General features: G+C 49.9%; 1 protein-coding gene across 11 annotated transcripts in view; it reads left to right on the top strand.

Annotated features, from left to right (window-relative positions):
• Positions 1-21,844, top strand: part of LOC139574856 (transcriptional regulator ATRX-like) — a 125,005-nt gene extending 103,161 nt beyond the window's left edge. For all 11 annotated transcript variants that reach the window (XM_071399814.1, XM_071399820.1, XM_071399817.1 and 8 more), the window contains 5 exons: positions 8,395-8,544; positions 11,872-11,991; positions 13,137-13,232; positions 13,492-13,620; positions 19,943-21,844. In XM_071399814.1, coding sequence (XP_071255915.1) covers positions 8,395-8,544; positions 11,872-11,991; positions 13,137-13,232; positions 13,492-13,620; positions 19,943-20,173 — 726 coding nt within the window. In that variant the 3' untranslated portion in view covers positions 20,174-21,844. The remainder of the gene's footprint in view (positions 1-8,394; positions 8,545-11,871; positions 11,992-13,136; positions 13,233-13,491; positions 13,621-19,942) is intronic.
• The last annotated feature ends 2,536 nt before the right edge of the window (positions 21,845-24,380 follow it).

Below are 24,380 nucleotides of genomic sequence, written 5' to 3' on the forward strand. Positions count from 1 at the left end.
GGGTCCAACCCTCGTTACTGTGTTTAAACCCTCTCATTATAGACACACCGCAATATCCTTCACTGGAACAACGATGAACCAAATAACCTTTAAATGCCAAGATGCTCTCTGTTAACCTGCTCCCTCCGTGCATATGAACGCTGGAATACATTAGTGTGTGTGTGTGTGTGTGTGTGTGTGTGTGTGTGTGTGTGTGTGTGTGTGTGTGTGTGTGTGTGTGTGTGTGTATAACAGGTTAGTGTGCAGCCAGCTGCCTTTGAACTTTAGAGCTGTCATAAACCGTGTTGTTTACCCCCTCTCTGTCTGTCCGGCCTGCGTCCCCCCTCCAGCTCTCTCTCTCTCGTTCCATTGTTTCCTCCCATGGGTGCAGGTGCTGTGTGACAGGCTGGTTTGGCCCCTGAGGGCCCCCCCCCCATGCCGTTTAATGATCTCAGCACAGCCTTTAGAGAGGCTATCTAACAACACAGCTGCACCGTCATTACTCTGTTTACTGCCTTTTACCAAGTAGATGGATGAATCATTTGGAGAGGATAGATGGATGGATGAGTCTGTTGGAGAGGATAGATGGATGAATCATTTGGAGAGGAGAGATGGATGAATCATTTGGAGAGGAGAGATGGATGAATCATTTGGAGAGGATAGATGGATGAATCAGTTGGAGAGGATAGATGGATGAATCAGTTGGAAGGAGAGAGGATAGATGGATGAATCAGTTGGAGAGGAGAGATGAATGAATCAGTTGGAGAGGAGAGATGGATGAATCAGTTGGAAGGAGAGAGGATAGATGGATGAATCAGTTGGAAGGAGAGAGGAGAGATGGATGAATCAGTTGGAGAGGAGAGATGGATGAATCAGTTGGAGAGGAGAGATGGATGAATCAGTTGGAGAGGAGAGATGGATGAATCAGTTGGAAGAGATGGGTTCAGGTACAGCTGTTAGTTCTGCTGGGTTCTGGTACAGCTGTTAGTTCTGCTGGGTTCTGGTACAGCTGTTAGTTCTGCTGGGTTCAGGTACAGCTGTTAGTTCTGCTGGGTTCTGGTACAGCTGTTAGTTCTGCTGGGTTCTGGTACAGCTGTTAGTTCTGCTGGGTTCAGGTACAGCTGTTAGTTCTGCTGGGTTCAGGTACAGCTGTTAGTTCTGCTGGGTTCGGGTACAGCTGTTAGTTCTGCTGGGTTCAGGTACAGCTGTTAGTTCTGCTGGGTTCAGGTACAGCTGTTAGTTCTGCTGGGTTCTGGTACAGCTGTTAGTTCTGCTGGGTTCAGGTACAGCTGTTAGTTCTGCTGGGTTCAGGTACAGCTGTTAGTTCTGCTGGGTTCAGGTACAGCTGTTAGTTCTGCTGGGTTCAGGTACAGCTGTTAGTTCTGCTGGGTTCAGGTACAGCTGTTAGTTCTGCTGGGTTCAGGTACAGCTGTTAGTTCTGCTGGGTTCAGGTTCAGCTGTTAGTTCTGCTGGGTTCAGGTACAGCTGTTAGTTCTGCTGGGTTCTGGTACAGCTGTTAGTTCTGCTGGGTTCTGGTACAGCTGTTAGTTCTGCTGGGTTCTGGTACAGCTGTTAGTTCTGCTGGGTTCAGGTACAGTTGTTAGTTCTGCTGGGTTCAGGTACAGCTGTTAGTTCTGCTGGGTTCTGGTACAGCTGTTAGTTCTGCTGGGTTCGGGTACAGCTGTTAATTCTGCTGGGTTCTGGTACAGCTGTTAGTTCTGCTGGGAAATGACTCCCAGACTCTATGTTGCTGTAGACTTGACCATGTATCCACACAGAGAATAGTTGGGTGGCAGATCTGTCCTCTTCAGTGCAGCTATCCTTCAGTACAGCTATCCTTCAGTACAGCTATCCTTCAGTGCAGCTATCCTTCAGCTATCCTTCAGTGCAGCTATCCTTCAGTACAGCTATCCTTCAGTACAGCTATCCTTCAGTGCAGCTATCCTTCAGTACAGCTATCCTTCAGTACAGCTATCCTTCAGTTATCCTTCAGTTCAGCTATCCTTCAGTTCAGCTATCCTTCAGTGCAGCTATCCTTCAGTGCAGCTATCCTTCAGTGCAGCTATCCTTCAGTTCAGCTATCCTTCAGTACAGCTATCCTTCAGCTATCCTTCAGTACAGCTATCCTTCAGCTATCCTTCAGTACAGCTATCCTTCAGTGCAGCTATCCTTCGGTACAGCTATCCTTCAGCTATCCTTTGGTGCAGCTATCCTTCAGCTATCCTTCGGTGCAGCTATCCTTCAGTACAGCTATCCTTCAGCTATCCTTCAGTGTAGCTATCCTTCAGCTATCCTTCAGTGCAGCTATCCTTCAGTGCAGCTATCCTTCAGCTATCCTTCAGTGCAGCTATCCTTCAGCTATCCTTCAGTGCAGCTATCCTTCAGCTATCCTTCAGTACAGCTATCCTTCAGCTATCCTTCAGTGCAGCTATCCTTCAGCTATCCTTCAGTACAGCTATCCTTCAGCTATCCTTCAGTGCAGCTATCCTTCAGTGCAGCTATCCTTCAGCTATCCTTCAGTACAGCTATCCTTCAGTTCAGCTATCCTTCAGTACAGCTATCCTTCAGCTATCCTTCAGTACAGCTATCCTTCAGCTATCCTTCAGTGCAGCTATCCTTCAGTGCAGCTATCCTTCAGCTATCCTTCAGTGCAGCTATCCTTCAGCTATCCTTCAGTACAGTTATCCTTCAGCTATCCTTCAGTACAGCTATCCTTCAGTGCAGCTATCCTTCAGCTATCCTTCAGTGCAGCTATCCTTCAGCTATCCTTCAGTTCAGCTATCCTTCAGTGCAGCTATCCTTCAGCTATCCTTCAGTACAGCTATCCTTCAGTACAGCTATCCTTCAGTACAGCTATCCTTCAGTTCAGCTATCCTTCAGTGCAGCTATCCTTCATCTATCCTTCAGTACAGCTATCCTTCAGTACACTGACAACACAGACCCTGTTGGCAGGACAGGCAGTTACAACTCATGAGCTACATCTCACCCTCTCTTCTCTACCTCTCACCCTCTCTTCTCAACCTCTCACCCCTCTTCTCTACCTCTCACCCTCTTCTCTACCTCTCACCCTCTTCTCTACCTCTCACCCTCTTCTCTACCTCTCTTCTCACCCCGAGTAGTTTTTCTGGTCTCCATCTCTCTCTCTCTCTCTCCCTCTCTCCCTCCATCAGTCTACCTGATGGTGTGTCATTAGTCCATCCCTCTCTTTGAGACACTCCTTGTGTGCATCCCAACTCCAAATGGCTCCCTATTCCCTATAGAGTGCACTACTGTTGACCAGAGCCCTATAGGACCTGGTTAAAGTAGTGCATTAAAGAGGGAGCCATTTGGGACACAGCCTTCCTGTCTTCCTGCTCTAGAATAGTGAACACTAATTGCAGACCAAGGAAGCAGCTTGTTTCCTCCTAATGACAGAGAAGGGAGCAGCCAGGGGCCCCACTAACCCCAACACACACACACACACACACACACACACAGTTACATAAGGGGCCCTGCAGGCCCAGGTGTGTTCCCAGCTCTCAGCAGGTGATATAATAGTATTTAGCTGCTGTACGGGACTGACGGGCCGGGCTCTACTGTCTGACTGGGGCTGTATGGGACTGACGGGCCGGGCTCTACTGTCTGACTGGGGCTGTATGGGACTGACGGGCCGGGCTCTACTGTCTGACTGGGGCTGTATGGGACTGACGGGCCGGGCTCTACTATCTGACTGGAGCTGTACGGGACTGACGGGCCGGGTTCTACTGTCTGACTGGGGCTGTACGGGACTGACGGGCCGGGCTCTACTGTCTGACTGGAGCTGTACGGGACTGACAGGCCGGGCTCTACTGTCTGACTGGAGCTGTACGGGACTGACGGGCCGGGCTCTACTGTCTGACTGGGGCTGTACGGGACTGACGGGCCGGGCTCTACTGTCTGACTGGAGCTGTACGTGACTGACGGGCCGGGCTCTACTGTCTGACTGGGGCTGTACGGGACTGACGGGCCGGGCTCTACTGTCTGACTGGAGCTGTACGGGACTGACGGGCCGGGCTCTACTGTCTGACTGGAGCTGTACGGGACTGACGGGCCGGGCTCTACTGTCTGACTGGGGCTGTACGGGACTGACGGGCCGGGCTCTACTGTCTGACTGGAGCTGTACGGGACTGACGGGCCGGGCTCTACTGTCTGACTGGAGCTGTACGGGACTGACGGGCCGGGCTCTACTGTCTGACTGGAGCTGTACGAGACTGACGGGCCAGGCTCTACTGTCTGACCGGAGCTGTACGGGACTGACGGGCCGGGCTCTACTGTCTGACTGGAGCTGTACGGGACTGACGGGCCGGGCTCTACTGTCTGACCGGAGCTGTACGGGACTGACGGGCCGGGCTCTACTGTCTAACTGGAGCTGTACGGGACTGACGGGCCGGGCTCTACTGTCTGACCGGAGCTGTACGGGACTGACGGGCCGGGCTCTACTGTCTGACTGGAGCTGTACGGGACTGACGGGCCGGGCTCTACTGTCTGACTGGGGCTGTACGGGACTGACGGGCCGGGCTCTACTGTCTGACTGGAGCTGTACGGGACTGACGGGCCGGGCTCTACTGTCTGACTGGAGCTGTACGGGACTGACGGGCCGGGCTCTACTGTCTGACTGGGGCTGTACGGGACTGACGGGCCGGGCTCTACTGTCTGACTGGAGCTGTACGGGACTGACGGGCCGGGCTCTACTGTCTGACTGGAGCTGTACGGGACTGACGGGCCGGGCTCTACTGTCTGACTGGAGCTGTACGGGACTGACGGGCCGGGCTCTACTGTCTGACTGGAGCTGTACGGGACTGACGGGCCGGGCTCTACTGTCTGACTGGAGCTGTACGGGACTGACGGGCCGGGCTCTACTGGCCCTCTACTGAAATGGCTCCCGGTAGTCTACTATCTATAGTGGTGAAATGACTCCCAGTAGTCTACTATCTATAGTGGTGAAATGGCTCCCAGTAGTCTACTGTCTATAGTGGTGAAATGACTCCCGGTAGTCTACTATCTATAGTGGTGAAATGACTCCCGGTAGTCTACTATCTATAGTGGTGAAATGACTCCCGGTAGTCTACTATCTATAGTGGTGAAATGGCTCCCGGTAGTCTACTATCTATAGTGGTGAAATGACTCCCGGTAGTCTACTATCTATAGTGGTGAAATGACTCCCGGTAGTCTACTATCTATAGTGGTGAAATGACTCCCGGTAGTCTACTATCTATAGTGGTGAAATGACTCCCGGTAGTCTACTATCTATAGTGGTGAAATGACTCCCGGTAGTCTACTATCTATAGTGGTAAAATGGCTCCCAGTAGTCTACTATCTATAGTGGTGAAATGACTCCCGGTAGTCTACTATCTATAGTGGTGAAATGGCTCCCAGTAGTCTACTATCTATAGTGGTGAAATGACTCCCGGTAGTCTACTATCTATAGTGGTGAAATGACTCCCAGTAGTCTACTATCTATAGTGGTGAAATGACTCCCAGTAGTCTACTATCTATAGTGGTGAAATGGCTCCCGGTAGTCTACTATCTATAGTGGTGAAATGGCTCCCAGTAGTCTACTATCTATAGTGGTGAAATGACTCCCAGTAGTCTACTATCTATAGTGGTGAAATGGCTCCCAGTAGTCTACTATCTATAGTGGTGAAATGGCTCCCAGTAGTCTACTATCTATAGTGGTGAAATGACTCCCGGTAGTCTACTATCTATAGTGGTAAAATGGCTCCCAGTAGTCTACTATCTATAGTGGTGAAATGACTCCCGGTAGTCTACTATCTATAGTGGTGAAATGGCTCCCGGTAGTCTACTATCTATAGTGGTGAAATGGCTCCCAGTAGTCTACTATCTATAGTGGTGAAATGACTCCCAGTAGTCTACTATCTATAGTGGTGAAATGACTCCCAGTAGTCTACTATCTATGTAAGCTGTGGGGCTGACTCCCAGTCCCTGCCACTGAAAAACATCCCCACAGCATGATGCTGCCACCACCATGCTTCACCGTAGGGATGGTGTCAGGTTTCCTCCAGACGTGAACCTTGGCCATCAGGCCAAAGAGTTCAATCTTGGTTTCATCAGATCAGAGAATCTTGTTTCTCGTGGTCAGAGTCCTTTAGGTGCCTTTTGGCAAACTCCAAGCGGCTGTCATTTACATTTTACTGAGGAGCGGCTTCTGTCTGGCCAGTTTACCATAAAGGCCTGATTGGTGGAGTGCTGCAGAGATGGTTGTCCTTCTGGAAGGTTCTCCCATCTCCACAGAGGAACTCTGGAGCTCTGTCAGAGGGACCATCGGGTTCTTGGTCACCTCTCAGGTTTGCCAAGAGTGTGCAAAGCTTTCATCAAGGCAAAGGGTGACTACTTTGAAGAATCTTAAATATAAAATATATTTAGATTTGTTTAACACTTTTGAGTTACTACATGATTCCATATGTGTTATTTCATAGTTTTGATCTCTTCACTATTATTCTACAATGTAGAAAATAGTAAAAAATAAAGAAAACCCCTGGTTGAGTTGGTGTGTCCAGACGTTTTACTGGTACTGTGTGTGTGTAGGTTAACGACGGCCCAGTGGTGTCGGGTCCAGATTACATAGGTCCAGTTATTGTAGACTGAGCGAGGGAGAAGGAAGGAAGAAAAGGAGAGAGGGAGTCATTTAAACCATGTTTGTGTGACTAGAGCCTGGAATTTTTATCATGATATTGTTTTCAATTAGTGTCATTAAACATCCTGAATATTTTTTGTAGAAAATACTGACTCTCCCCTCCCTCTCTCCCCCCGTGTTTCTCTCCTCCCCCTGTTCCCCTCTCTCCCCGGGTTTCGCTCTCCTCTCCTCCCCCTGTCTCTCCTCTCCTCCCCCCGTTTCTCTCTCCCCCTGTTTCTCTCTCCCCCCGTCCCTCTCTCCCCCTGTCTCTCCTCTCTCTCCCCCCATTTCTCTCTCCTGTCCCTGTCCCTCTCTCTCCTCTCCCTGTTTCTCTCTCCTCTCTCCCCCGTCCCTCTCTCTCCCCGGATTTCTCTCTCTCCTCCCCCCGTCCCCCTCTCTCCTCCCTCTCCAGCTGTCTGGTGTTCCACTCTGTAGCAGAACACTCAAACCAGCTGTTGGACTTTGTCTTCTCTGATCAGATTAACAGAATGTCTTTTTTTCCACTTTTAGGGTTTTGATTAGTGTAAAAAACAACTGGTGTTGTCGGTTGTGGTTTCATGGTGTGTGTCCTAGCTGACTGCTCCATCTCTCCTAGCTGACTGCTCCATCTCTCCTAGCTGACTGCTCCATCTCTCCTGGCTGACTGCTCCATCTCTCCTAGCTGACTGCTCCATCTCCCCTAGCTGACTGCTCCATCTCCCCTAGCTGACTGCTCCATCTCCCCTAGCTGACTGCTCCATCTCTCCTAGCTGACTGCTCCATCTCTCCTAGCTGACTGCTCCATCTCTCCTAGCTGACTGCTCCATCTCTCCTAGCTGACTGCTCCATCTCTCCTAGCTGACTGCTCCATCTCTCCTGGCTGACTGCTCCATCTCTCCTAGCTGACTGCTCCATCTCCCCTGGCTGACTGCTCCATCTCCCCTGGCTGACTGCTCCATCTCCCCTGGCTGACTGCTCCATCTCCCCTAGCTGACTGCTCCATCTCCCCTAGCTGACTGCTCCATCTCCCCTAGCTGACTGCTCCATCTCCCCTGGCTGACTGCTCCATCTCCCCTAGCTGACTGCTCCATCTCCCCTAGCTGACTGCTCCATCTCCCCTAGCTGACTGCTCCATCTCCCCTAGCTGACTGCTCCATCTCCCCTGGCTGACTGCTCCATCTCCCCTGGCTGACTGCTCCATCTCCCCTGGCTGACTGCTCCATCTCCCCTGGCTGACTGCTCCATCTCTCCTAGCTGACTGCTCCATCTCTCCTAGCTGACTGCTCCATCTCTCCTAGCTGACTGCTCCATCTCTCCTAGCTGACTGCTCCATCTCTCCTAGCTGACTGCTCCATCTCCCCTAGCTGACTGCTCCATCTCTCCTGGCTGACTGCTCCATCTCCCCTAGCTGACTGCTCCATCTCCCCTGGCTGACTGCTCCATCTCCCCTGGCTGACTGCTCCATCTCCCCTGGCTGACTGCTCCATCTCCCCTGGCTGACTGCTCCATCTCCCCTGGCTGACTGCTCCATCTCCCCTGGCTGACTGCTCCATCTCCCCTGGCTGACTGCTCCATCTCCCCTGGCTGACTGCTCCATCTCCCCTGGCTGACTGCTCCATCTCTCCTGGCTGACTGCTCCATCTCTCCTAGCTGACTGCTCCATCTCCCCTGTAGGACCACAGCAATAAGGGACAGATTGTGGGCTATCATGAACATGACTCCCTAACCTTAACCTGACCTTAACCTAACCTTAACCTAACCGTGCTGTAACGTCTCTCCTGTAGGACCCCTTCCTAGCTGAGCTGCTCCACAGCAATAAGGAGCAGATTGTGGGCTATCATGAACACGACTCCCTGCTGGATCACAAGGAAGAGGAGGCTCTCAGCGAAGAGGACCGCAAAGCAGCCTGGGCCGAGTACGAGGCGGAGAAGAAGGTACACACACGCAGTCATACAGACAGACCCTGAACAGCTTCTACCCCCAAGCCATAACACTGCTAAATAGTTAGTCCGGGTAGCTATTTGGTTAACTATGTAACTATCTGACCCTTTAAGCTTGGCCCTTCGGCGCGGCTGGATTTTAGAGGCCCCCATCTTGGCCGTGTAGAGCCCATTTTAGAGGCCGCCATCTTGGCCGCGTAGAGCCCATTTTAGAGGCCGCCATCTTGGCCGTGTAGAGACCATTTTAGAGGCCGCCATCTTGGCCGCGTAGAGCCCATTTTAGAGGCCGCCATCTTGGCCGTGTAGAGACCATTTTAGAGGCCGCCATCTTGGCCGCGTAGAGCCCATTTTAGAGGCCGCCATCTTGGCCGTGTAGAGTCCGTTTTAGAGGCCGCCATCTTGGCCGTGTAGAGCCCGTTTTAGAGGCCGCCATCTTGGCCGTGTAGTCATTATTTTTTTTAAACATTTAAGGTATTTTCCTGCAATTCTACAAATTTCTCCATGGAGCTGAGAAAATGTTGCCCTTTTAAAGCGAATTTATTTTGCACAAACACAAAATCAATACTGCTAAATTATTTGTTTTGGGAATTTAAATTCTCCCTGACAGTCTAGCTTTTATTTTGGTGATTGTTAGTTCTCAAAGATGATCTCATTGTATATACAGTTGAAGTCAGAAGTTTACATACACCTTAGCCAAATACATTTCAACTCAGTTTTTCACAATTCCTGACATTTAATCCTAGAAAGAATTCCCTGTCTTAGGTCAGTTAGGATCACCACTTTATTTTAAGAATGTGAAATGTCAGAATAATAGTAGAGTGATTTATTTCAGCTTTTATTTCTTTCATCACATTCCCAGCGGGTCAGAAGTTTACATATACTGAATTAGTACTTGGTAGCATTGCCTTTAAATTGTTTAACTTGGGTCAAACATTTCGTGTAGCCTTCCACAACCTTCCCACAATAAGTTGGGTGAATTTTGGCCCATTCCTCCTGACAGAGCTGGTGTAACTGAGTTAGGTTTGTAGGCCTCCTTGCTCGCACACGCCTTTTCAGTTCTGCCACAAATTTTCTATAGGATTGAGGTCAGGGCTTTGTGATGGCCACTCCAATACCTTGACTTTGTTGTCCTAAAGCCATTTTGCCACAACTTTGGAAGTATGCTTGGGGTCATTGTCCATTTGGAAGACCCATTTGCGACCAAGCTTTAACTTCCTGACTGATGTCTTGAGATGTTGCTTCAATATATCCACATAATTGCCATTCTTCATGATGCCATCTATTTTGTGAAGTGCACCAGTCCCTCCTGCAGCAAAGCACCCCCACAACATGATGCTGCCACTCCTGTGCTTCACGGTTGGGATGGTGTTCTTCGGCTTGCAAGCCTCCCCCTTTTTCCTCCAAACATAACGATGGTCATTATGGCCAAACAGTTCTATTTTTGTTTCATCAGACCAGAGGACATTTCTCCAAAAAGTACGATCTTTGTCCCCATGTGTAGTTGCAAACTGCAGTCTGGCTTTTTTATGGCGGTTTTGGAGCAGTGGCTTCTTTCTTACTGAGCAGCCTTTCAGGTTATGTCGATATAGGACTCGTTTTACTGTGGATATAGATACTTTTGTACCTGTTTCATCCAGCATCTTCACAAGGTCTTTGCTGTTGCTCTGGGATTGATTTGAACTTTTTGCACCAAAGTACGTTCATCTCTAGGAGACAGAACGCGTCTCCTTCCTGAGTGGTATAACGGCTGCATGGTCCCATGGTGTTTATACTTGCGTACTATTGTTTGTACAGATGAACGTGGTACCTTCAGGTGTTTGGAAATTGCTCCCAAGGATGAACCAGACTTGTGGTTTACAATTTTCTGAGGTCTTGGCTGATTTCTTTAGATTTTCCAATGATGTCAAGCAGAGAGGCACTGAGTTTGAAGGTAGGCCTTAAAATACATCCACAGGTACACCTCCAATTGACTCAAATTATGTCAATTAGCCTATCAGAAGCTTCTAAAGCCATGACATCATTTTCTGGAATTTTCCAAGCTGTTTAAAGGCACAGTCAACTTACTGTATGTAAACTTCTGACCCACTGGAATTGTGATACAGTGAATTATAAGTGAAATAATCTATTTCTATCTCCAAACTATTGTTGGAGAAATGACTTGTGTCATGCACAAAGTATATGTCCTAACCGACTTGCCAAAACTATAGTTTGTTAACAAGAAATTTGAAGAAGAAAAAAAATGACTCCAACCTCAGTGTATGTAAACTTCCGACTTCAACTGTATCTATAACTCTCTCTGTCTCTGTCCCAGGGTCTGCCTCTGTCCCAGGGTCTGCCTCTGTCCCAGGGTCTGTCTCTGTCCCAGGGTCTGTCTCTGTCCCAGGGTCTGCCTCTGTCCCAGGGTCTGTCTCTGTCCCAGGGTCTGTCTCTGTCCCAGGGTCTGCCTCTGTCCCAGGGTCTGCCTCTGTCCCAGGGTCTGCCTCTGTCCCAGGGTCTGCCTCTGTCCCAGGGTCTGCCTCTGTCCCAGGGTCTGCCTCTGTCCCAGGGTCTGCCTCTGTCCCAGGGTCTGCCTCTGTCCCAGGGTCTGCCTCTGTCCCAGGGTCTGTCTCTGTCCCAGGGTCTGTCTCTGTCCCAGGGTCTGTCTCTGTCCCAGGGTCTGCCTCTGTCCCAGGGTCTGTCTCTGTCCCAGGGTCTGTCTCTGTCCCAGGGTCTGCCTCTGTCCCAGGGTCTGCCTCTGTCCCAGGGTCTGTCTCTGTCCCAGGGTCTGCCTCTGTCCCAGGGTCTGCCTCTGTCCCAGGGTCTGCCTCTGTCCCAGGGTCTGCCTCTGTCCCAGGGTCTGCCTCTGTCCCAGGGTCTGCCTCTGTCCCAGGGGCTGCCTCTGTCCCAGGGTCTGCCTCTGTCCCAGGGTCTGCCTCTGTCCCAGGGTCTGCCTCTGTCCCAGGGTCTGTCTCTGTCCCAGGGTCTGTCTCTGTCCCAGGGTCTGTCTCTGTCCCAGGGTCTGCCTCTGTCCCAGGGTCTGTCTCTGTCCCAGGGTCTGTCTCTGTCCCAGGGTCTGCCTCTGTCCCAGGGTCTGCCTCTGTCCCAGGGTCTGCCTCTGTCCCAGGGTCTGCCTCTGTCCCAGGGTCTGCCTCTGTCCCAGGGTCTGTCTCTGTCCCAGGGTCTGCCTCTGTCCCAGGGTCTGTCTCTGTCCCAGGGTCTGTCTCTGTCCCAGGGGCTGCCTCTGTCCCAGGGTCTGTCTCTGCATGTATCTATAACTCTCTCTGTCTCTGTCCCAGGGTCTGTCTCTGCGTGTATCTATAACTCTCTCTGTCTCTGTCCCAGGGTCTGTCTCTGCGTGTGAACCATGGAGCGTACGGAGGACAGATGGACATGGGAGGAGCTAACAGCTACTTCCCCTTCAACGTTGCCGCACTGGCCTCTATGTCCAACCCCCAGCTGGAGGTACCTGACACACACTGCCCCGTCACACACACACACACTGCCCCGTCACACACACACACACACTGCCCCGTCACACACACACACACACACACACACACACACTGCCCCGTCACACACACACACACACTGCCCCGTCACACACACACACACACACACTGCCTGTCACAGACACACTCGCCCAGCCCCGAGTCCTGCATTTCAGACCCTGCTGCGAATTGACCAAATGATTTATTACACACACCCCGGTTGGTGGCCCTCCCACTCCCATAACCCAGTACTCTAAGTAGTGGTTCTGGATTTAACCCAGTACTCTAAGTAGTGGTTCTGGATTTAACCCAGTACTCTAAGTAGTGGTTCTGGATTTAACCCAGTACTATAAGTAGTGGTTCTGGATTTAACCCAGTACTCTAAGTAGTGGTTCTGGATCTAACCCAGTACTCTAAGTAGTGGTTCTGGATTTAACCCAGTACTCTAAGTAGTGGTTCTGGATTTAACCCAGTACTCTAAGTAGTGGTTCTGGATTTAACCCAGTACTCTAAGTAGTGGTTCTGGATTTAACCCAGTACTCTAAGTAGTGGTTCTGGATCTAACCCAGTACTCTAAGTAGTGGTTCTGGATCTAACCCAGTACTCTAAGTAGTGGTTCTGGATCTAACCCAGTACTCTAAGTAGTGGTTCTGGATTTAACCCAGTACTCTAAGTAGTGGTTCTGGATTTAACCCAGTACTCTAAGTAGTGGTTCTGGATTTAACCCAGTACTCTAAGTAGTGGTTCTGGATCTAACCCAGTACTCTAAGTAGTGGTTCTGGATCTAACCCAGTACTCTAAGTAGTGGTTCTGGATTTAACCCAGTACTCTAAGTAGTGGTTCTGGATTTAACCCAGTACTCTAAGTAGTGGTTCTGGATCTAACCCAGTACTCTAAGTAGTGGTTCTGGATTTAACCCAGTACTCTAAGTAGTGGTTCTGGATTTAACCCAGTACTATAAGTAGTGGTTCTGGATTTATTTTTAACGTTTGCATCTTTTTCACTGGAATGTGTGTTTTGATGTTTACATTGGATCTGGTTTTAATTGGGATTTCCCAGCATCCCTTGAGATAGGCTGGGGTGGTAATGTTACGTGTCCACCCTTTCCTATGTCTGTAGGAGTTGATCAACCAGGGCCGTCAAAAGGTGATGGAGGCCACCAACGCTCTCAAGTTCCTCCCCAGAGAATCTCTAGAGGACACCATCGGGAGAGTGGTGAGTGGAGGGAGGGAGGGAGGGAGAAGAGGGACAACCTAATATAATCTAACTAGATAATCTCTAGAAGACACCATCAAGAGGGGGGAGGGATGGACTGCATGGGTGCTGGGGTCCTTCTCTCACCATCACTTCAGTTGTCTATCCTCCTAAAACCCTGTGTTGAAGACTTGAGGTGTGAGGAGGTTCTGTTTGTATGGTCTGTTAGAACAGTGTGTTGTCCATGCTGTGACCAGTCTCCTCCTCTCCCCCCCCCCAGTGGAAGGAGAACCCGGCCCTAACGGAGGCCCAGGTCCAGGCCATGGCTCTGGGGAGACAGGCCAGTGTAGAGATGGAACTCAAACGAAGAGAAGCGGTCTACAGAGACGTCCTCAATAAGCAACAGACTGTAAGATCACAACTTCTAACCTGACACGACCTAACACAGCATGCTACAAGCTAGCACGACACGACCTAACACAGCATGCTACAAGCTAGCACGACACGACCTAACACAGCATGATACAAGCTAGCACGACACGACCTAGCACAGCATGATACAAGCTAGCACGACACGACCTAGCACAGCATGATACAAGCTAGCACGACACGACCTAACACAGCATGCTACAAGCTAGCACGACACGACCTAACACAGCATGATACAAGCTAGCACGACACGACCTAGCACAGCATGATACAAGCTAGCACGACACGACCTAACACAGCATGATACAAGCTAGCACGACACGACCTAGCACAGCATGATACAAGCTAGCACGACACGACCTAACACAGCATGATACAAGCTAGCACGACACGACCTAGCACAGCATGATACAAGCTAGCACGACACGACCTAACACAGCATGATACAAGCTAGCACGACACGACCTAACACAGCATGATACAAGCTAGCACGACACGACCTAACACAGCATGCTACAAGCTAGCACGACACGACCTAGCACAGCATGATACAAGCTAGCACGACACGACCTAGCACAGCATGATACAAGCTAGCACGACACGACCTAACACAGCATGATACAAGCTAGCACGACACGACCTAGCACGACACGACCTAGCACAACATGATACAAGCTAACACGACATGATACAAGCTAGCACGACATGATACAAGCTAGCACGACATGATACAAGCTAGCACGACACGACCTAGCACAGCATGATACAAGCTAGCACGACACGACCTAGCACAGCATGATACAAGCTAGCACGACACGACCTAACACAGCATGATACAAGCTAGCACGACACGACCTAGCACAGCATGATACAAGCTAGCACGACACGACCTAGCACAGCATGATACAAGCTAGCACGACACGACCTAGCACAACATGATACAAGCTAGCACGACACGACCTAGCACAGCATGATACAAGCTAGCACGACACGACCTAACACAGCATGATACAAGCTAGCACGACACGACCTAGCACAGCATGATACAAGCTAGCACGACACGACCTAGCACAGCATGATACAAGCTAGCACGACACGACCTAGCGCGACACGACCTAGCACAACATGATACAAGCTAACACGACATGATACAAGCTAGCACGACATGATACAAGCTAGCACAACACGACCTAGCACAGCATGATACAAGCTAGCACGACACGACCTAACACAGCATGATACAAGCTAGCACGACACGACCTAGCACAGCATGATACAAGCTAGCACGACACGACCTAGCACAGCATGATACAAGCTAGCACGACACGACCTAGCGCGACACGACCTAGCACAACATGATACAAGCTAACACGACATGATACAAGCTAGCACGACATGATACAAGCTAGCACAACACGACCTAGCACAGCATGATACAAGCTAGCACGACACGACCTAACACAGCATGATACAAGCTAGCACGACACGACCTAGCACGACACGACCTAACACAGCATGCTACAAGCTAGCACGACACGACCTAGCACAGCATGATACAAGCTAGCACGACACGACCTAGCACAGCATGATACAAGCTAGCACGACACGACCTAACACAGCATGATACAAGCTAGCACGACACGACCTAGCACAGCATGATACAAGCTAGCACGACACGACCTAGCACAGCATGATACAAGCTAGCACGACATGATACAAGCTAGCACGACACGACCTAGCACAGCATGATACAAGCTAGCACGACACGACCTAGCACAGCATGATACAAGCTAGCACGACACGACCTAACACAGCATGATACAAGCTAGCACGACACGACCTAACACAGCATGATACAAGCTAGCACGACACGACCTAGCACGACACGACCTAACACAGCATGATACAAGCTAGCACGACACGACCTAGCACAGCATGATACAAGCTAGCACGACACGACCTAACACAGCATGATACAAGCTAGCACGACACGACCTAGCACAGCATGATACAAGCTAGCACGACACGACCTAGCACAGCATGATACAAGCTAGCACGACACGACCTAGCACAACATGATACAAGCTAGCACGACACGACCTAGCACAGCATGATACAAGCTAGCACGACACGACCTAACACAGCATGATACAAGCTAGCACGACACGACCTAACACAGCATGATACAAGCTAGCACGACACGACCTAGCACAGCATGATACAAGCTAGCACGACACGACCTAACACAGCATGATACAAGCTAGCACGACACGACCTAGCGCGACACGACCTAGCACAACATGATACAAGCTAACACGACATGATACAAGCTAGCACGACATGATACAAGCTAGCACGACATGATACAAGCTAGCACAACACGACCTAGCACAGCATGATACAAGCTAGCACGACACGACCTAACACAGCATGATACAAGCTAGCACGACACGACCTAGCACAGCATGATACAAGCTAGCACGACACGACCTAACACAGCATGATACAAGCTAGCACGACACGACCTAGCACAGCATGATACAAGCTAGCACGACACGACCTAACACAGCATGATACAAGCTAGCACGACACGACCTAACACAGCATGATACAAGCTAGCACGACACGACCTAGCACGACACGACCTAACACAGCATGATACAAGCTAGCACGACACGACCTAGCACAGCATGATACAAGCTAGCACGACACGACCTAACACAGCATGATACAAGCTAGCACGACACGACCTAGCACAGCATGATACAAGCTAGCACGACACGACCTAGCACAGCATGATACAAGCTAGCACGACACGACCTAGCACAACATGATACAAGCTAGCACGACACGACCTAGCACAGCATGATACAAGCTAGCACGACACGACCTAACACAGCATGATACAAGCTAGCACGACACGACCTAACACAGCATGATACAAGCTAGCACGACACGACCTAGCACAGCATGATACAAGCTAGCACGACACGACCTAACACAGCATGATACAAGCTAGCACGACACGACCTAGCGCGACACGACCTAGCACAACATGATACAAGCTAACACGACATGATACAAGCTAGCACGACATGATACAAGCTAGCACGACATGATACAAGCTAGCACAACACGACCTAGCACAGCATGATACAAGCTAGCACGACACGACCTAACACAGCATGATACAAGCTAGCACGACACGACCTAGCACAGCATGATACAAGCTAGCACGACACGACCTAACACAGCATGATACAAGCTAGCACGACACGACCTAGCACAGCATGATACAAGCTAGCACGACACGACCTAGCGCGACACGACCTAGCACAACATGATACAAGCTAAACATGATACAAGCTAACACGACATGATACAAGCTAGCACGACATGATACAAGCTAGCACAACACGACCTAGCACAGCATGATACAAGCTAGCACGACACGACCTAACACAGCATGATACAAGCTAGCACGACACGACCTAGCACGACACGACCTAACACAGCATGCTACAAGCTAGCACGACACGACCTAGCACAGCATGATACAAGCTAGCACGACACGACCTAGCACAGCATGATACAAGCTAGCACGAAACGACCTAACACAGCATGATACAAGCTAGCACGACACGACCTAGCACAGCATGATACAAGCTAGCACGACACGACCTAGCACAGCATGATACAAGCTAGCACGACATGATACAAGCTAGCACGACACGACCTAGCACGACACGACCTAGCACGACATGATACAAGCTAGCACGACACGACCTAGCACAGCATGATACAAGCTAGCACGACACGACCTAGCACAACATGATACAAGCTAGCACGACACGACCTAGCACAGCATGATACAAGCTAGCACGACACGACCTAGCACAACATGATACAAGCTAGCACGACACGACCTAGCACAACATGATACAAGCTAGCACGACCTAGCACGACTTGATACAAGCTAGCACGACACGACCTAGCTCGTATCATGTCCTGCTAGGTCGTGCTAGCTTGTATCATGTCGTGCTAGGTCGTGTCGTGCTAGCTTGTATCATGCATCTAACACGACATGATACGTGCTAGCACGACCTAGCACAACACGACCTAGCGCGAACTAACACGACATGATACAAGCTAGCACGACACGACCTAGCACGACCTAACACGCCATGATACAAGCTAGCACGACCTAACACGCCATGATACAAGCTAGCACGACCTAACACGCCATGATACAAGCTAGCACGACCTAAAACGATGTGATACAAGCTAGCACGGCACGACCTAAAACGACGTGATACAAGATAGCACGACACGACCTAAAACGACGTGATACAAGCTAGCACGACACGACCTAAAACGACGTGATACAAGCTAGCACGACAACACTACCTTAAACGTTTCCTTTCCACCTGCTATCTAAACCTCTCCTGCTTCTCTTTCTATTGTTCAGGCTGATGACCACCTAGTCTCTCCTCTCTCTCTCCATCTGTCTCTCTCTGATGGAGCCTGAGAAGTCCTAACCTCTCTCTCCATCTGTCTCTCTCTGATGGAACCTGAGAAGTCCTAACCCCTCTCTCCATCTGTCTCTCTGATGGAACCTGAGAAGTCCTAACCTCTCTCTCCATCTGTCTCTCTCTGATGGAACCTGAGAAGTCCTAACCCCTCTCTCCATCTGTCTCTCTCTGATGGAACCTGAGAAGTCCTAACCCCTCTCTCTCCATCTGTCTCTCTGATGGAACCTGAGAAGTCCTAACCTCTCTCTCTCCATCTGTCTCTCTCTGATGGAACCTGAGAAGTCCTAACCCCTCTCTCTCTCCATCTGTCTCTCTCTCTGATGGAACCTGAGAAGTCCTAACCCCTCTCTCTCCCCATCTGTCTCTCTCTCTGATGGAACCTGAGAAGTCCTAACCCCTCTCTCTCTCCATCTGTCTCTCTCTCTGATGGAACCTGAGAAGTCCTAACCCCTCTCTCTCCATCTGTCTCTCTCTGATGGAACCTGAGAAGTCCTAACCTCTCTCTCTCTCCATCTGTCTCTCTCTGATGGAACCTGAGAAGTCCTAACCCCTCTCTCTCTCCATCTGTCTCTCTCTGATGGAACCTGAGAAGTCCTAACCCCTCTCTCTCTCCATCTGTCTCTCTGATGGAACCTGAGAAGTCCTAACCCCTCTCTCTCTCCATCTGTCTCTCTCTGATGGAACCTGAGAAGTCCTAACCCCTCTCTCTCTCCATCTGTCTCTCTGATGGAATCTGAGAAGTCCTAACCCCTCTCTCTCTCCATCTGTCTCTCTCTGATGGAACCTGAGAAGTCCTAACCCCTCTCTCTCTCCATCTGTCTCTCTCTGATGGAACCTGAGAAGTCCTAACCCCTCTCTCTCTCCATCTGTCTCTCTCTGATGGAACCTGAGAAGTCCTAACCTCTCTCTCCATCTGTCTCTCTGATGGAACCTGAGAAGTCCTAACCCCTCTCTCTCTCCATCTGTCTCTCTCTGATGGAACCTGAGAAGTCCTAACCTCTCTCTCTCCATCTGTCTCTCTCTGATGGAACCTGAGAAGTCCTAACCTCTCTCTCTCTCCATCTGTCTCTCTGATGGAATCTGAGAAGTCCTAACCCCTCTCTCTCTCCATCTGTCTCTCTCTGATGGAACCTGAGAAGTCCTAACCTCTCTCTCTCCATCTGTCTCTCTCTGATGGAACCTGAGAAGTCCTAACCCCTCTCTCCATCTGTCTCTCTCTGATGGAACCTGAGAAGTCCTAACCTCTCTCTCTCCATCTGTCTCTCTGATGGAACCTGAGAAGTCCTAACCCCTCTCTCTCTCCATCTGTCTCTCTCTGATGGAACCTGAGAAGTCCTAACCCCTCTCTCTCTCCATCTGTCTCTCTCTGATGGAACCTGAGAAGTCCTAACCTCTCTCTCTCTCTCCATCTGTCTCTCTGATGGAACCTGAGAAGTCCTAACCCCTCTCTCTCTCCATCTGTCTCTCTCTGATGGAACCTGAAAAGTCCTAACCCCTCTCTCTCTCCATCTGTCTCTCTCTGATGGAACCTGAGAAGTCCTAACCTCTCTCTCTCCATCTCTCTCTCTCTGATGGAACCTGAGAAGTCCTAACCCCTCTCTCTCTCCATCTGTCTCTCTCTGATGGAACCTGAGAAGTCCTAACCCCTCTCTCTCTCCATCTGTCTCTCTCTGATGGAACCTGAGAAGTCCTAACCCCTCTCTCTCTCCATCTGTCTCTCTCTGATGGAACCTGAGAAGTCCTAACCCCTCTCTCTCATCCCCTCCACAGCTGATGATGTACGTTCAGAAGGTGATCACCAACAGGAAGGTGAGAGAGCAGCAGATGGCCATGGCCAACCAGGCCCAGCTGATGAGCCAGATGAACGGCATGCTGGGAGCTGGAGGGATGAGCCAGATGGAACTCTTGGGGTTGTACCAACAGCTGGGGGCGCTACAGGGTCATCCCACCCACCCCTCCATGGGCGGCAAGAACCCTGGCCCCTCCAAGGGCAACCTGTAAGGGGAGGTGGACCCAGGGCTGGCTCCACATAGTCCCCTATCTATTCTCTACGTAGTGCACTATCCACTATTCATATTGGCTCTGGTCAAAAGTAGTGCACTATTTAGGCAATAGGGTATCATTTGGGACTCAGACCCACTCACTCCCCCCTCACTGTCTCACTCAGTAGGCTGTTCCCTAATGCTGCTTCGTCTCCTATGTAGTGCACTAGATGGAGCCCGGTGCCCTAGGGTTTTGGTTAGAAGTAGTGCACTATGTAGGGGATATAGGGGTGTGATCTGGGACGTTGCCCGCTGTCTACGACCCTTCTTCACTGGGGAGAGACGACACAGAGAGAAGGGTCTCGGAGCCCCTCACCTCTCCCTCCTGTCTCCTGAAGCAGGGAATCAAATGACTTGTATAGGGACTATATGAAGGGGTTTTAGAAATGTCATTTGAAATGTTGTATATACCGCCTTAATGTTATTCAAGTTCTCTTCTGTCTTCAGTTTTCATGTATTTAAAATAACGTAAGGAAAAGGGAAATGTTTTTGTCCCAATGCTTTTAAGCATTACGTTATTGTTTCCCCTTAAAGAAGGGGTTGTTTAATAGATGATTCCCCTTAAAGAAGGGGTTGTTTAATAGATGATTCTGTAAGTTGTGTTTTGATACAGTTTTAATGAATGTCTGTCTATCTAAAGAACCCCAGAGACCGTAGTGCTGACTAACAGGTGACTGTTTTAGGATATTACACATCTAGATGATTAGATCCCCTATAGAACCCTCCCTCACCAAGACACGCAGGCAGACAGACAGACAGACACGCAGGCAGGCAGACAGACACGCAGGCAGGCAGACAGACACGCAGGCAGACAGACAGACACGCAGGCAGGCAGACAGACACGCAGGCAGGCAGACAGACACGCAGGCAGGCAGACAGACACGCAGGCAGACAGACAGACACGCAGGCAGACAGACAGACACGCAGGCAGACAGACAGACACGCAGGCAGACAGACAGACACGCAGGCAGGCAGACAGACACGCAGGCAGGCAGATAGACACGCAGGCAGACAGACACGCACACGGAAAGACGTGCAGACAGACAGCAGTGCTGGTGTTGTAAAACTCTTCTGGGGAGATTCTGATGCATCGCCATGACAAAACAAAATGAGGGCTTTATTCCCATTTCCTAAAGTTTAAAATGAAATTTGAGAATGATTTTTCTAGCTTGTAGCGCTTAATATTTCCACTGTTTGTCTCATGGTTATTATAATGGTAATATGGAATGCTCTCGTGACGTTTTAAAACAAACTGTCCCCCGCTCGCCCCTCACTTCCCCGGGACTCTCTCTCTTTGTAAAGCTCATGCTCTTGTTGTCAAGTTGTAGCTCCATATCCCAGGGTGCTTTTCATCGTTTTCTCTCTGTTCCATTTGTTGCATCCTAATCCAACCCTGGTACAGGACGGGGAGGTTGTCTGACCTGATCGACAGGAGGCAGGGTTCGTCCGTTTGCACAATAAGGTGTATTTCTGAAATGTAGCCTGTCGCCCTCCCAAGAATGTTCTTCTCATGTTTAGCAAATACACCAACTTGTTTTTGTTGTTGCCATTCATTGATTGATCTGAAATGCTACTATCTTGATAAGTATTTAATATAACATTTAATAAAGTGACCAAAAGGGTGACCACCTTTTTGTTTTTGTGGCGTTTCTTTCACTGACTACACCACCGGGAATACTGACTACACCGCGGGGAATACTGACTACACCGCAGAGAATACTGACTACACCGCAGAGAATACTGACTACACCGCGGGGAATACTGACTACACCGCGGGGAATACTGACTACACCACCAGGAATACTGAATACACCGCGGGGAATACTGACTACACCGCGGGGAATACTGACTACACCGCAGAGAATACTGACTACACCGCGGGGAATACTGACTACACCGCAGAGAATACTGACTACACCGCAGAGAATACTGACTACACCGCGGGGAATACTGACTACACCGCGGGGAATACTGACTACACCGCGGGGAATACTGACTACACCGCAGAGAATACTGAATACACCGCAGGGAATACTGACTACACCGCAGAGAATACTGACTACACCACAGGGAATACTGAATACACCACAGGGAATACTGACTACACCGCAGAGAATACTGACTACACCGCAGGGAATACTGACTACACCGCGGGGAATACTGACTACACCGCAGGGAATACTGACTACACCGCGGGGAATACTGACTACACCACCAGGAATACTGAATACACCGCGGGGAATACTGACTACACCGCAGAGAATACTGACTACACCGCGGGGAATACTGACTACACCGCAGAGAATACTGACTACACCGCAGAGAATACTGACTACACCGCGGGGAATACTGACTACACCGCGGGGAATACTGACTACACCGCAGAGAATACTGAATACACCGCGGGGAATACTGACTACACCGCAGAGAATACTGACTACACCGCGGGGAATACTGACTACACCGCAGAGAATACTGACTACACCGCGGGGAATACTGACTACACCACAGGGAATACTGACTACACCGCAGAGAATACTGACTACACCGCAGGGAATACTGACTACACCGCAGGGAATACTGACTACACCGCAGAGAATACTGACTACACCACAGGGAATACTGAATACACCACAGGGAATACTGACTACACCGCAGAGAATACTGACTACACCGCAGGGAATACTGACTACACCGCGGGGAATACTGACTACACCACAGGGAATACTGACTACACCGCGGGGAATACTGACTACACCACAGGGAATACTGACTACACCACAGGGAATACTGACTACACCGCAGGGAATGCTGACTACACCGCAGAGAATACTGACTACACCGCAGGGAATACTGACTACACCGCGGGGAATACATACTACACTGCGGGGAATACTGACTACACTGCAGGGAATACTGACTACACCGCGGGGAATACTGACTACACCACGGAATACTGACTACACCGCAGGGAATACTGACTACACCACAGTGAGTACTGACTACAACACAGTGAATACTGACTACAACACAGTGAGTACTGACTACACCACAGTGAATACTGACTACAACACAGTGAATACTGACTACACTGCAGGGAATACTGACTACAAGATAGGGAATACTGACTACACCACGGAATACTGACTACAAGACAGGGCACAGTGAATACTGACTACACCACAGTGAATACTGACTACACCACAGTGAGTACTGACTACAACACAGTGAATACTGACTACACCACAGGGAATACTGACTACAAGACGGCACGGTGAGTACTGACTACAACACCGGGCACAGGGAATACTGACTACAAGACAGGGCACAGTGATTACTGACTACAACACCGGGCACAGGGAATACTGACTACAACACCGGGCACAGTGAATACTGACTACACGACAGGGCACAGTGAGTGCTGACTACAACACCGGGCACAGTGAGTGCTGACTACAACACCGGGCACAGTGAGTGCTGACTACAACACCGGGCACAGTGAGTGCTGACTACAACACCGGGCACAGTGAGTGCTGACTACAACACCGGGCACAGTGAGTGCTGACTACAACACCAGGCACAGTGAACACATACTACAACACCGGGCACAGTGAGTACTGACTACAACACGGGGAACAGTGAGTACTGACTACAACACCGGGCACAGAGTACTGACTACAACACCGGGCACAGTGAGTGCTGACTACAACACCGGGCACAGTGAGTACTGACTACAACACCGGGCACAGTGAGTACTGACTACAACACAGTGAGTACTGACTACAACACAGTGAGTACTGACTACAACAGGTGAATACTGACTATAACACAGTGAATACTGACTACATCACAGTGAATACTGACTACAACACAGTGAGTACTGACTACAACACAGTGAATACTGACTACAACACAGTGAGTACTGACTAGAACACAGTGAATACTGACTATAACACAGTGAATACTGACTACAACACAGTGAGTACTGACTAGAACACAGTGAATACTGACTACAACACAGTGAATACTGACTACAACACAGTGAATACTGACTAGAACACAGTGAATACTGACTATAACACAGTGAATACTGACTATAACACAGTGAATACTGACTATAACACAGTGAATACTGACTAGAACACAGTGAGTACTGACTACAACAC

The sequence above is a fragment of the Salvelinus alpinus genome, chromosome 4, assembly GCF_045679555.1.
Source record: "Salvelinus alpinus chromosome 4, SLU_Salpinus.1, whole genome shotgun sequence".
In the NCBI taxonomy this organism is placed as follows: Eukaryota; Metazoa; Chordata; class Actinopteri; order Salmoniformes; family Salmonidae; genus Salvelinus; species Salvelinus alpinus.